The sequence below is a fragment of the Ipomoea triloba genome, chromosome 15 (genome assembly GCF_003576645.1).
Source record: "Ipomoea triloba cultivar NCNSP0323 chromosome 15, ASM357664v1".
NCBI classification, from domain to species: domain Eukaryota; kingdom Viridiplantae; phylum Streptophyta; class Magnoliopsida; order Solanales; family Convolvulaceae; genus Ipomoea; species Ipomoea triloba.
This window is the reverse complement of record NC_044930.1, coordinates 10,364,860-10,379,456: the sequence shown is the minus strand read 5'-3', so window position 1 is coordinate 10,379,456 and position 14,597 is coordinate 10,364,860. Positions and strand designations below refer to the sequence as shown.

General features: G+C 38.0%; 3 protein-coding genes across 5 annotated transcripts in view; 1 reads left to right on the top strand and 2 right to left on the bottom strand.

Moving 5' to 3' along the window:
- Positions 1-2,159: 2,159 nt before the first annotated feature.
- Positions 2,160-10,229, top strand: LOC116005572 (mannosylglycoprotein endo-beta-mannosidase). The gene is made up of 11 exons (XM_031245801.1): positions 2,160-2,470; positions 3,557-3,695; positions 3,909-4,136; positions 4,880-4,938; positions 5,875-5,923; positions 6,094-6,324; positions 6,611-6,780; positions 6,895-7,099; positions 7,496-8,164; positions 8,275-8,502; positions 9,047-10,229. The coding sequence occupies exons 1-11, from the start codon at positions 2,319-2,321 to the stop codon at positions 9,839-9,841; spliced, it is 2,925 nt and encodes a 974-aa protein (XP_031101661.1). The 5' UTR covers positions 2,160-2,318; the 3' UTR covers positions 9,842-10,229.
- Positions 10,230-11,413: 1,184 nt separating this feature from the next.
- LOC116006259 (peptidyl-prolyl cis-trans isomerase FKBP42-like) lies at positions 11,414-12,895 on the bottom strand. Its single transcript, XM_031246562.1, has 4 exons — positions 12,443-12,895; positions 12,235-12,357; positions 11,994-12,146; positions 11,414-11,928 (listed from the first exon to the last, which is right to left on the bottom strand). The coding sequence occupies exons 1-4, from the start codon at positions 12,614-12,616 to the stop codon at positions 11,602-11,604; spliced, it is 777 nt and encodes a 258-aa protein (XP_031102422.1). The 5' UTR covers positions 12,617-12,895; the 3' UTR covers positions 11,414-11,601.
- A 176-nt stretch (positions 12,896-13,071) lies between these two features.
- LOC116007424 (peptidyl-prolyl cis-trans isomerase FKBP42-like) overlaps positions 13,072-14,597 on the bottom strand; it is a 5,726-nt gene continuing 4,200 nt past the window's right edge. For 2 of the 3 annotated variants that reach the window (XM_031248091.1, XM_031248092.1), the window contains 4 exons: positions 14,101-14,285; positions 13,893-14,015; positions 13,652-13,804; positions 13,072-13,586 (listed from right to left, as the gene is read on the bottom strand). In XM_031248091.1, the coding sequence (XP_031103951.1) occupies positions 13,260-13,586; positions 13,652-13,804; positions 13,893-14,015; positions 14,101-14,285 (788 nt within the window). In that variant the 3' untranslated portion in view covers positions 13,072-13,259. The remainder of the gene's footprint in view (positions 13,587-13,651; positions 13,805-13,892; positions 14,016-14,100; positions 14,286-14,597) is intronic. The other variant, XM_031248090.1, reaches the window with a different exon arrangement.

Genomic DNA, 14,597 nt, shown 5'->3' with positions numbered 1-14,597 from the left:
TTCATTCTTCAACCTGAAGTTGTCTTGAGGAAAAAGATGAAGTTGACTTTTGTGTTGACTTTTGAATTCAAAATTGCTTCTAGTATGTGGGTGACTATTGTTATTTGTTGAAATTGGGAAGTTGTTAAAAAAAATGTTGAAAGGAGTTGGAAAACAAATGAAGGAAGTGAGAGGATCTTGAGCTTATTAATGAAATCCATGATGATAGATCTTGACTTGAAATGTGAAGAATGTTCCAGCTTAGGAGCTCGGTGACCGGTGTGATTGCTTGCTCGGTAACCGACGGGTCGGGGTCGCACACTTCTAAGAGATCGGGAACAGATCGCGTTGCCTAAGAATTGACCGGCCTTCAATACTTGAACCGCGAATGCATGCATTTTTCTTCCTCTTTTTAATTTTCATTATTCTCTCTCTTTCCACTATCTTGCTGTTCGTATTTCATCGCCATCCACCTCCAATCAAAATGCATGCAAACTCTAACTTTTGACTTCTGCCTTCTCTGTTCTCTTTCATCCTCCTATTGCACCGCCTGCATGCAGCCAATAAGAGGGAAGCTTTGCCAGCATGAAGACAGAGAGAAGGCTAAGAACTGGAATGCTTCTCCAAGCTAACGCCGCACAGCTCACTCCAACCAACGTGTCTCCCTGGACGAGGAACAAAACCAAACGAGTAAAGGCTGGAGCCACGGTGGTGTTGATCGGTCTCCTACTTGAATCGACGGAGAAATATTGCGGTCATGCATGGTGAAGATGGCGATGGCAGCTAACGGAGCCGGAGTCTCCGACGGTGATGCAGCAAAGACTAATAGTCTATAGCCTCTTTCGTATTGATTCTTGAACTGATCGCACAACAAATTTTTACCAGCGGTGATACGGATTCACGCGTGTATGTATGACACTCCTCAATGGTGATGCTTTGTTCTTTGAATAGCTCCTGAGCCGCATACACCTCCAAGTATTAATGGTAGACAAAAGCACATGGGAGCAACCCGTGATTTCCCATACACATTTTAAAACTTTGAATTCTTCTGCAGATGTAACAATAATGTTGCGCAGCAGGACACTCTAAGGGCGAGGTGGACGCTGGCTATCTCCTTTTTTGGTTGCTCTCGCTATGATTTTAGATCCTCAAGAAAAGAAAACCTAGGTAGCTACTCCCCCTTGCTAGCATGGAATGCAGACATCTCTTCACTGACTGTAAATCCGACGAAAATCAAGAAAAGCACAAGGAATTGCAGGAGCACGACTTGTTGTCTGGGGACTGGGTCCCCACGGACGGCGCCATTTTGATAGTACAAATTGCCTTCATGTAATCACTATGTATACCAATATAAGTAAAGCATGGAAAATAGATGCAATAATTTAGCCCAAGGTAGCCCTTTCATTCATTATCCTTGAATAGTTTTAGAGAGAGGAGAGAGCATTGTTTCTTGGGTGATTTATAGAGAGAAGAAGAGAGGAGCCAAAAAGTCCCTTGCATGTAAGGTTAAAGCCCTTATATAGAGCTAAATACTGTATAATACGCTGGACATATGTATATGATTTGTGGGGCGGTACACTCACGGTATATTCCCTACAGTCCACACAATAATTTACCCCACTTGGACAGTTAGGTGAAGACTTATCCCATAAAATGGACCGCCGGCTCCCATGGTCCCATCAATAAAGTAAATAGAATAAATATGGTCCCATCAATAAAGTAAATAGAATAAATATTTGACAATCCAAAATTTTAACTTGTTAAAAATGTTAATTACTGAAGGTGGGTAGTAAAGTATCTGTTCAATAGTTGTCTCCACTAAGGCTCGATTCCACTCCCATTACTCATGTGAGAGTGTTAATCGGGACACCGGATGCCATCTCACCACAAGGTCTTTGGCTAATCAATAAATAGTTTTGTTAATTACTCTTTTTTCCTAGTTTTAATAAATAGTTTAGTGTCTTATTTGGACCTTATACCTAACCAAAAAAAATCACTCAAAATAAGAGCTGTCATAATTATAAATCGAATTGAAATTGGGAATATCAGCACCTGTCCAAAGTGACAAAAAACTCTTCTCTATCATTAACCCCTTGGGCAGGCCTCAATCGCCCATACAACAAACTCGCTACGGCAAGCAAAGTGACACAAAAGCGTTGTACACTTGTACGTGTGTCAGTCCAATACTCGCAGGGGCCCCACTTTCTCCCAAGTCTTCTTGTTTCTATCTCGCTCATCGTTATCTATTCTATTCTTGCCCTCCCACACTCTGCAATTCTGCATAATCAAAACCAGTAGAGACAGAGACACAGAATTCTAATAAGCTCTGTTTCAGAGCAATGGCGGAGATAGGAAAGACAGTGCTGGATAAAGGTTGGTTAGCGGCTCGATCCACTGAGGTTGCCCTCACTGGAGTGCAGCTCACCACCAGCGACCCACCCTCCATTGCCGATCCCAACCTCCCTTGGATGGAAGCCGCCGTTCCCGGAACGTAATCTTACTTCCCTAAAGTAGTTGGTAGCAGATCATTATCTGGATGAAATTTAACACAGAATGTTAAAATGTTTTATTTAAGTATCATATATTATATGTTTGGCAATATTGAATATTATATTTTTTAAATAATCAAGTACAGCTTTTGACTGGCCAAAAGAAACAAATTGAACCTGTATAATTAATCCATAGTTCAAGAAATGTTGGCCCGCCAGTTTGCTCGTAGTTAATTTGGGCAGGTTGAAGGATTACCAAAGTTTTCTCCAATCCATTTTGACCTAACCAAAACCTTCCAAACCACCATTTGCCACCCATGAATATGATGCTTTATTTGGTACAGCTTATTTTAGAGAGTTTATTTTAAGTTACAAAGAATTTATTACCGAGATTATAGCTTATTTTAGCTTACAAATAAGCTACAAGCTTTGTTCGGTAAAACATGAGAAGTTTAAAATAATAATTTATTTTGAAAGGGTAGCCTTTAAAAATAAGCGAATTGTTATTAGCTTTCAACTTTAAGCTAGTTATGCCAAACAGATGAGTATATTTTTGACTTGTATCCCAGAAGCAATTATTGATGGTTTTTACTTCTTTAAAGGCTCTGCATTTCATGAAAAGGTTGATTAATGCATGATCTAAATAATTGGATCCCATGAAATGGGTATAAACAAGTTTAAATTTGAAATTTGGTAATACATTGTTTCTTATGTTTATGTTCCAGAGTTGTAAGGAGTTGGCAAACATTAAATGAAATCTCATTATTGTTCTTACCTTGCTTTATGTAATTCCTATGTGAAACAGATCAAATGTAACTTCTAGTTTCAAGTAGATGCAATTTAAAATTAATTTGTGGAATAAGCTCTAATGTAGTAATGTGATATAAAGTATTCATAGAATGTGGAAGTATGATATTTTATGGGATCTGCAAAGTAAAAAAGTAAAAACTTACAGAAGTAACAGAGTGTGTTTATGTACTTGAAGACGATAGCTTGTTTGAGATGATTTTGTCTAAAGAATGTAGTACTTGAAGTGTTCTTTAGAATTTTCTTTCCCTGTCATTTTCACTATGTGATTCAATTTACAGTGTTCTGGGAACTCTTTTAAAGAACAAACTAATACCGGATCCTTTCTATGGGCTACAAAACGAGGCCATCTTGGATATTGCTGATTCAGGAAGGGAATACTACACTTTTTGGTTTTTCACAAGCTTTGAATGCAAGCTGGTATGTTATAAAAGCATCCCTTTGGCTCAGCCTCCTCCACTTGTGCAAATTTGTATTTTTCTTAGCTGAAAAGTTATTTAATTTATATTCTGATTAACCATCTAAAAAAGTTTTGCCTTTAAATAAAAAAATGCAGTAGGTTTCTGCCATAGTTCTCTGTATTCGATTTATGTTCAAGAAATATGGATGAATGGTTGCTTGCATTTGTTTCAGTCAAATAACCAACATGTGGATCTAAATTTTCGGGCTATAAATTATTCTGCTGAAGTCTATTTGAATGGACACAAGGAGGTCCTGCCGAAGGGAATGTTTCGAAGACATTCAATTGATATTACTGATATTCTGAATCCAGATGGTCAAAATCTTCTTGCAGTGATTGTTTACCCTCCTGATCATCCTGGAAAGATTCCTCCTGAGGGTGGTCAAGGTGGTGATCATGAGGTATATACCACTTTCATTGAAGACTGAAATTATTCTCCATTGCTTTTTCCAATTATCCTTTGAGAGATATGCTGAATTGCTGAAAGAAGTCTCTTTAGAAGAATTTCTAAAAGGTTTGAAGAAAATTATAGAAGTGATATGCATCTACCTTAAGTAAAAGACATAATCTGAATTTATTTTAAGCACATGCATTCCAGCACCAAGTAGAAGTGATAAATTTCATAATGGTATAATGGAAATATATTCCAGCATTATTTCAACCCATGGAACTTATGTTATAATTGTTATTTTATAGCACTAACTAATAAGATCACGTATAGATATATGTGCATGGAACATTTCTAAATTATTTTCATCAATACCAACTCCTCGATGCATAAATCTCTGAAGAGTTCACATATTAGTCATGGTACATAGTGTCATAGTCACATAGATGGTGTGGTTGTTGGACATTGACTGATTGACTCTACTGACTGCTAGTCTGCTACTAATTGCCTGCTTACCTTCTATCTTTCTTACACCAATGGAAAAATCAATATATGTGGATTTTGTTATATTCTATGCTTCAAATCCTTATATTCTCTAATCAACTCAACCAAACCTTTATCTCGGTCATGTATAATGGATGAGGGGTAAGGTAGGTTGACAGTTGACTCTCCAGTGTAAATTGTCATATCTCCAAATTATTTTCTTATCACTTATCCAAAAGATCCTAATATTATCTGTCTTCAATCTTCATTAAGATTGGGAAAGATGTTGCTGCACAATATGTTGAAGGATGGGATTGGATGACTCCAATCAGGTGAACAAATGTTCTGTTACTGACATTTGCAATTCATACTGATTCTTCTTCTTCTTCTTCTTCTCTCTCTCTCTCTCTCTCTCTCTCTTATGTGTGCTTGAACCTTTTGGGCAGATGTTCTTGTTTCCATGGTTAGATGACTCTGAATTTATTGGAATAGTCCTTTCCAATAGATGCTGCTGTGCCAAAAAAAAAAAGGAATAGTCCCATTTTGTGGAATAGTCCTTTCCAAGGGACAGCTTAGGCCATTTCCTATAGGAAGCCAAATTTTTTGTTAAAACATGAGAATCAAGCAACTCGTAGAAAGAAAGATTTGTAACTCTCTCACTGAGTATCACTATTAGCAGTTCATGCTCTCTACAGAGCATTTAAATTCCATAATTTTGTTTTACTAGAAATACTTTCACAGGGCATATGGGTGATGTACTGATGTTTGAGCAGAGTTGGTCCAATAACAGTATAACTTCTCTGGAACTTTCAGATAAGGTCTTCTTTTTAAATTTTTTGGGATATTAGCGACTCACTTGCTCTTAAGATCAGTGATTTACTATGTTGGTTTTATTTAATTTCTCTTTCCAGTGTACTAGACTATGGGGGAACAATAAACTGAACTTCTTGTTGTCTGTTGAGGTTCTTGCTCCAGTCAAATGACATTCACTTATGATTACCATTGGCAATATAGGGAAGATGAAAAATTTCTGTCTTGATTCTTGAATAGCTTGAAATGTAAAATCAGCATTCAGAAATGGCTAATAATGTGCCAGATTGTTAATAAATAATACACGGGTTGTTTACACAATTATTTAGTTGGGGGGAACAGCTGATAATTCTTGGACTCAATTGGGTGGTTTAAAGGTTCTATGCCATTTAACACCTGGTTGTTTATTCTCTTCTGCTTTTTCTCATTGGACCACTTTCAACTTTATGTTTTTATAGGGATAGGAATACTGGAATCTGGGATGAGGTGTCCATTACAGTAACAGGGGTGAGTTTTAAAGTTTATTTCCTCATGATTTTTATTTTTTATTTTTTTGTGGGGTGGATTTTGTTTAATTTTCTAGACGATTAATAGTAGACCATCAAAATACAACCCAAAGACTATATCCAAGGTCTTTTGAGATTTCTAAGATGATGATTTAGTTATTGCTTGTACAGCCAGTGAAGATTGTGGATCCTCACTTGGTATCTTCATTCTTTGATGATTACAAAAGGGTATATCTGCATACCACAACTGAGTTGGTTAATAAAAGTGCCTGGGAAGCTGAGTGTTCTTTAAACATCCAAGTGTCAACTGAACTTGAAGGAAATATGTGCTTGGTTGAGCATCTTGAGACACAGAAAGTGTCTCTTTCTCCTGGAGCACATGTTCAATATACATTTCCTCAGGTTAGTAGTGTTACTTTATTGCAAGGCTAAGGACATCATCTTGTATGGATGTTTCTCTTCAATACTACTTTTTCAAGAAGTTTATGTGCTTTCTCCTTTTCTATTGCATTGTTGAAGTTGGTTTATAGAGTCAGGCCGGGAAGCTAAATAGGTAGCCTGGCAATGCTCAGAAAAGCATCCCTGTACTTAACATCTTTTGCATTGTAGTTCTTCAAAAGGAACGATGAATGTTTCCTTTGGCATTGGCACCTGACTATTCAAGTTGTTTATATCTCTCCCTCCGCAGCTATTTTTCTACAAACCAAGTTTGTGGTGGCCTAATGGCATGGGGAAACAATCTCTGTACAATGTTGAAATAACTGTTGACGTGAACGGTTATGGGGAGTCTGACATGTGGAGCCACCATTTTGGCTTTCGCAAAATTCAGAGTACTATAGATAGTTCTACAGGTGGAAGGTAAATGCTTGCCTCTTTTTCTTTTCCTATAGTTAATAGATATTAAATAGTATAATGCTTTATTGTGTTTCCATGTTAATCTAGAATTAAAATTTGTTTTCTCATACTCTGCAGACTGTTTAAGGTCAATGGACAGCCTATATTTATTCGTGGTGGTAATTGGATTCTCTCAGATGGGTTATTACGGCTTTCAAAGGAAAGATACAAGACAGATATCAAATTCCATGCTGATATGAACTTTAATATGATGCGTTGCTGGGGTGGAGGGTTGGCCGAAAGACCAGATTTTTATTACTACTGTGATTTATATGGCTTGCTGGTAACCCCGACTCCCTTATTCTTCCCCATTGCTTAGTGTGTACATGTGCAGTCATGCATTGGGGGCTTTTCCCTCTTCAATTATTTAGAGACTTTCTTTTATGTGTTTATAGCGGATGTAAGTCGAGTTGAAGAATACAGGTGACTTTGCTAAATCCATTAGCTAGTCTACCCCATATTTTGAATATGAGCTGTGGCAACCCACGAAAGCTCTAGACACCACCAAAGTGGACCGAACAAATATGCTGATACCATGTTATAATCTAAGATTGGGCTATAATGCACATAGGCCAAACCACACTAAAAGACTAAATCCAATCCATAGCCTTATAAACCCATATATGTTCTCTCTTATTTTATCAATGTGGGACTCTTAACAATAGACAAATTGCTGCAGGTTTGGCAAGAGTTCTGGATTACTGGAGACTGTGATGGACGAGGTGACCCTGTGTCAAATCCAGATGGTCCATTGGACCATGAACTGTTCTTGTTTTGTGCAAGAGACACTGTCAAGCTGTTGAGGAATCATCCCAGTCTCGCTTTGTGGGTTGGGGGAAATGAACAAGTTCCACCTCCTGATATTAATGAAGCTTTGAAGAATGACCTACAACTGCACCCACATTTCGAGAATTCCAATGGTGGTGAGACATCAAAAGAACTTACGCCGGTGACGAAGGAACCAAGCGAATATCTTGACGGTACTCGTGTTTACGTGCAAGGATCTATGTGGGATGGATTTGCAGACGGGGAAGGAGACTTTACTGATGGTCCTTATGAAATCCAGAATCCCGAGGACTTCTTCAAAGATGACTATTATGAATATGGGTTCAATCCCGAGGTTGGTTCTGTAGGGATGCCGGTGGCCGCTACTATCAGAGCAACAATGCCTCCGGAGGGGTGGCAGATTCCTTTGTTCAGAAAACTATCAGATGGCTATGTAGAGGAAGTCCCCAACCCAATATGGGAGTACCACAAATACATTCCATATTCTAAACCAGAAAAGAAGGTCCATGATCAGGTTTTACTATATGGGGCATCAAATGATCTCGATGACTTTTGTCTCAAGGTAAATAAAAAATCTTGCAAAACTACACATATCTTTTACATCCTCTGCTTTATTTTCTTCTCACTTCTTCATTCACACTTATTACACACTCACACGTATAACTATTTCAGGCACAATTAGTCAACTATGTTCAATACAGAGCTCTGCTAGAAGGTTGGACCTCCCGAATGTGGACAAAATATACAGGTGTTTTGATATGGAAAACTCAAAATCCATGGACAGGCCTAAGAGGCCAGTTCTATGATCATCTTCATGATCAAACAGCAGGATTCTATGGCTGCCGCTGTGCTGCAGAACCTGTTCATGTTCAGCTAAATCTAGACACATACTTTATAGAGGTCAGCATTTGCTAAAGCTTGATGATGGTTGAGCTCGAGTATCTTTTCTTATGAAAGTTGTCAGGATTATCTTGTATCTAACTTTAATCTCAAGCACTGTTGTAAAAGTCGGCCTAGGCGCCGAATAGGCACTAGGCACCCCTAGGCCGAGGGGATTTTACCCTTAGGCGGGCATTAGTCGGCCGGCCGACTAGGCGGCCTAGGTGCCTGAGTCGGCCAAACTCAGCGGCCAACTCGGCTAACTCGGCTAAGTGTTTTTTTTGGTGTGCAATGTGTATACTGTTGTGTTTTTCTTATTATTATAACTCGCCCGCCTAGATGCTCTAGGCGCCCCAACTAGAGCCTAGCTCCTTCTACAACATTGATCTCAAGTATGGTTTGGGGACTGTTTTGTATTTATTACCTGAAACAAATCCTTTGAGAACTTGCTTAAGTTTTTTATTATGGGGGCTTGGAACCAATTTGCTAGTGTATAATGTAATTTTTTTAGTCGTGCCATCTTGAACTTCCAGACGTTGATTCGTATTTTCCTCACTGTCTACAGGTGGTAAATACTACCTCTGAACAACTTTCTGAAGTTGCAATTGAAGTCTCTGTTTGGGATCTGGATGGAGAATGTCCATACTACAAAGTCTCTGAAAAGCTTACTGTGCCACCCAAAAAAACGATGCCAGTTTTTGAGATGGAGTACTCAAAGCAGGAGAATGCGAAGCCAGTTTACTTTCTTCTTCTCAAGTTCTACAATGTGTCAGATAATGGCATATTGTCACGGAACTTTTACTGGCTGCACCTCTCCGGTGGTGATTATAAGCTTTTGGAACCTTACAGGGAGAAGAAAATACCAATCAAAATAACTTCTCTGACTTTCATTAATGGGTCTAGCTATGAAATGCGGTTGCATGTTCAGAACACATCGAAGAAGCCGGATTCCAGAACTACACTCCTTGAAAACAATTTCGTTACAATAAATGACGGCTGTGATTCAGATGCAGCTTCGGAACCAGCTGATTATCTCACCGGGGGGAGAAATGAAATCAGTTCATTTAAGAAGCTGTGGAGGAGCATTGTCGGAGACCACAGCAATGCGAAGGTTTCTGAAATTAACGGAACTGAAGCAGGGGTTGCTTTCTTCCTTTATTTCTCGGTTAATGCTGCAAAGAAGAGCGTCAAGGAAGGGGAGGACACACGTATTCTTCCTGTTCATTACTCGGATAACTATTTCTCACTAGTTCCAGGCGAATCAATGAAGATAACGCTCTCGTTTGAATTACCTCCAGGCGTAACCCCACAAGTCACACTCCATGGCTGGAACAACCAGGCCTTGCAGATAGTTCATTGAATCCAAAATCACACCCTATCCACTGCCCAGGTAAATAAAGTTTACTTGTTATATTCAGAAATAAGAATGCATGTTCAGGTGATATATGTATGTATACTATATATCTAACTAGGATCTAGTCATAAGTCTTATGTCGTTTGATTGATCGAACTAAGCCCGAATCACCCAGCCTAGGGTAAAAGAAATCAGTGATGCAGCACAAATACTATTGTGATTATGTTGTATGTTAGATTGTTAGTAAAACTTGATGATATTGATGTCAAAGTTTAGATGAGTGTGTGTATTGTTGTTTTGAATTCATTTGTGTCGTCTATATTAGTATTAACTAGTATGATACCTGTGTGATGCGCGAACTAAATATTATAAAGATTATTGCTATGTTATCTTTCATTTTGTACTATTCTCCTGATATGGCAGGGCAAAAAGTAATTGTTGAAGAAAATATATGAATTGAAAAGAAACTGTCAAACATAACACAATCTTAATAGTGATCTGTACAGTACTATAGAGTTTCAAGAAAAAAAAAAACAAATTCAAATATTTAAGCAGTATTATGGCTTGGGAATTTTGGTGATATATTATGAAGAAACCATGTTGCAATGATTCTGTAAGCCTTTTGGGTGATGAGAGAAACGTGCCCTCGTTACCTGAGGGTGGAAATCTGCCCTCAATACCCGAGGGTGTTTATTGGGTAAACTTTGCTTTGTTACCCTTGTCAACAAAGGACCACAATGAGATAAATCAGTCTAAATTGTCCATAGCCGATCAACTCAAACTAGAGGGTTGGGATTTAAATTATAAGTGATCCCGTAGTTACAAATTTGTATACTTAATCATCTTGGTTAGGGTCGTTTATAAGCGTTTTGAGCCATATGAATGCCATTCCAACCAATCCAATCCTTTTGCTTGGGGATCTGGACACTGCAACTTCTGGAAATCCACACATTTTGTCATGCTAAAATCATAATCTCCTCCGATTCCACAACAAGACTTCTGTATTGAACTCTCATCAAATCCTACAAAATCTAAATATGAGATAATGAGGTACATCTCTCACAAAATACATATGATTGATAGTGGATATATGTTTTAGGAAAATATCACTTTTGGTCTTTAAATTATTTCACTTCTGAAAATTGATCTTTAAAAGTTCCAAACCCTATTTCTTCTCCCTCCCTTATTTGCGCAGCAGTTCTCCCCTTCATCAGAAACTCTAAGCTAAACTCGGATTCTGCAACTTTCATTCGAATTATTTGCGCAACAGTTCTCTCCTTCATTCGAACATCTTCAGATTCTTAGCGTCTGCAACTGATTTATACTCCATTTTAAAGGGATGGATAATGCATGCTTGACTATTTGGCATGATAGCAAGTACATTTCATGGCCATTAACTGTTCTTTATTTGTATTTAAATTGGGGATTTGCCACGGATAAAGGGAAAAGATTAATTTAAATTTGTTTCTTGGAAACTATATTTTTGCCAATTATTCTTATTTTAGAATTCATGAGTTTTAGTATTAGAGCTTTTCCTTAATGACAACCCAAAAGGAAAAACTGTCTGATTCAAGTGTGTATTACCACTGTAGCATTTTTGCGTAGTATAGGAGGGCTGTATTACTGCATTATAAAGCAGCTAAAGTGTACTTTACTCCTCAACAGTGCACTTTAGTAGTCAAAACTACAATAACCAAAATCAAAGATACATAGAAATGCATACATGCACTATAGCTTAGGTGAAAATTCATACCGGGTTCAACAGTTTAGTCGGTCTTACCCGCTTTGCGCCTGAACAAATAATAGAACAGAGACAACAGCCAATGCCAAATCACAAGTAGTAAACTCTTCTTCTCGGGTTTGGGCTCGGGGCTTTTACCAAATAATCCTTTGTAGAGTTCCTTTTGTTTTTGATAAACAGCCTTGTCATGTTCAGCGAGTAAACGCAATTCCTGCGAAATGGCTTTGTCTTGAGGGGCAAACTTGCGTGCTTTAAGGAAGTCTTCACGAGCTGCGTCTGTCTGCCCAAGTTCTGCTCTAGCCTTTCCTCTTCTGAACAATGCTTTAACATTGTTTTCCTCCTCAACCAACACCTAACAGTTAACAGTTCAAATCAATCTATGTTTCTTTTGCAGTGGAGCAAATATTTTATACTTACAATGCTACATTGTGCTATGGCTTCATCATAGCGGTTGAGCTTCAACAAGCATGCTGCCATGTTAAGGTGGCAAGGATTCTTTACAGCTAAAGCCATGTCACGGTATTTACCAAACAACTGGAACATGAAGTCGTCTCCCATATATGCTATGGCCTACAACAACCAATGGATAATTGCAAAATTATTAACATCAATTTTATAGTAATAAAGTATAATTGAAAAAAAGTTCCAGTTCACTCACCATTTCATACTGTTGCATTGCCTCCTCAAGTTTTTCTTCCTTGAATAAAGCATTTCCATTCATCTTTCTCCTATCAGCAGCACCAATTCGCTCTTCTACTGTCATGTCACTTCGCGCTTTGCCCTACACAAGTTTAAATGAACTGAATGACATTGCCAGTACCACAGAAAAGTACCCTTTTATACCATCAGAGTTTGCAAGAACTCACTTCTTTGGTTTCATCAAAACCAATTAATTCAACTTCATACATAACATTGGCCATAGGAGCAACATTTGGAAATGAGAAGCTTCCATCTTTTCCATAGGCTAGTTCCCATCCAACGTGTAGCAACGCACGTTCACCAGATCTCATGCCAGAAATGCCAATAGCTAGCCCAGTCATTTCCTTTTTCTCTAGGAAATGTTAGGACACATTTCAGTTTATCTCCACAATAAAAAATGAACTTCAAGAAACTTATGTATCAATAAACAGTAGCAGCAGCACTAGACACATGCAAGACACTTCCACAAAGTGATCAGCCACTAGAACTGGATCCAAAAGTGACTAGTTGCTACTGAAGCTGTGAAAACGCATAATGGAATTCATATAAAAACTTATCCATATACAGTGAAGTAGTGAACAATAAAAGATACAGGGGTGGTGAGAAGAGGGTAACTTGATTCTCTGAAGCTCTGAAAGCAGAAAAAAAAAAAAAAAAAAAAAAAANGATTAATTTAAATTTGTTTCTTGGAAACTATATTTTTGCCAATTATTCTTATTTTAGAATTCATGAGTTTTAGTATTAGAGCTTTTCCTTAATGACAACCCAAAAGGAAAAACTGTCTGATTCAAGTGTGTATTACCACTGTAGCATTTTTGCGTAGTATAGGAGGGCTGTATTACTGCATTATAAAGCAGCTAAAGTGTACTTTACTCCTCAACAGTGCACTTTAGTAGTCAAAACTACAATAACCAAAATCAAAGATACATAGAAATGCATACATGCACTATAGCTTAGGTGAAAATTCATACCGGGTTCAACAGTTTAGTCGGTCTTACCCGCTTTGCGCCTGAACAAATAATAGAACAGAGACAACAGCCAATGCCAAATCACAAGTAGTAAACTCTTCTTCTCGGGTTTGGGCTCGGGGCTTTTACCAAATAATCCTTTGTAGAGTTCCTTTTGTTTTTGATAAACAGCCTTGTCATGTTCAGCGAGTAAACGCAATTCCTGCGAAATGGCTTTGTCTTGAGGGGCAAACTTGCGTGCTTTAAGGAAGTCTTCACGAGCTGCGTCTGTCTGCCCAAGTTCTGCTCTAGCCTTTCCTCTTCTGAACAATGCTTTAACATTGTTTTCCTCCTCAACCAACACCTAACAGTTAACAGTTCAAATCAATCTATGTTTCTTTTGCAGTGGAGCAAATATTTTATACTTACAATGCTACATTGTGCTATGGCTTCATCATAGCGGTTGAGCTTCAACAAGCATGCTGCCATGTTAAGGTGGCAAGGATTCTTTACAGCTAAAGCCATGTCACGGTATTTACCAAACAACTGGAACATGAAGTCGTCTCCCATATATGCTATGGCCTACAACAACCAATGGATAATTGCAAAATTATTAACATCAATTTTATAGTAATAAAGTATAATTGAAAAAAAGTTCCAGTTCACTCACCATTTCATACTGTTGCATTGCCTCCTCAAGTTTTTCTTCCTTGAATAAAGCATTTCCATTCATCTTTCTCCTATCAGCAGCACCAATTCGCTCTTCTACTGTCATGTCACTTCGCGCTTTGCCCTACACAAGTTTAAATGAACTGAATGACATTGCCAGTACCACAGAAAAGTACCCTTTTATACCATCAGAGTTTGCAAGAACTCACTTCTTTGGTTTCATCAAAACCAATTAATTCAACTTCATACATAACATTGGCCATAGGAGCAACATTTGGAAATGAGAAGCTTCCATCTTTTCCATAGGCTAGTTCCCATCCAACGTGTAGCAACGCACGTTCACCAGATCTCATGCCAGAAATGCCAATAGCTAGCCCAGTCATTTCCTTTTTCTCTAGGAAATGTTAGGACACATTTCAGTTTATCTCCACAATAAAAAATGAACTTCAAGAAACTTATGTATCAATAAACAGTAGCAGCAGCACTAGACACATGCAAGACACTTCCACAAAGTGATCAGCCACTAGAACTGGATCCAAAAGTGACTAGTTGCTACTGAAGCTGTGAAAACGCATAATGGAATTCATATAAAAACTTATCCATATACAGTGAAGTAGTGAACAATAAAAGATACAGGGGTGGTGAGAAGAGGGTAACTTGATTCTCTGAAGCTCTGAAAGCAGAAAAAAAAAAAAAAAAAAAAAAA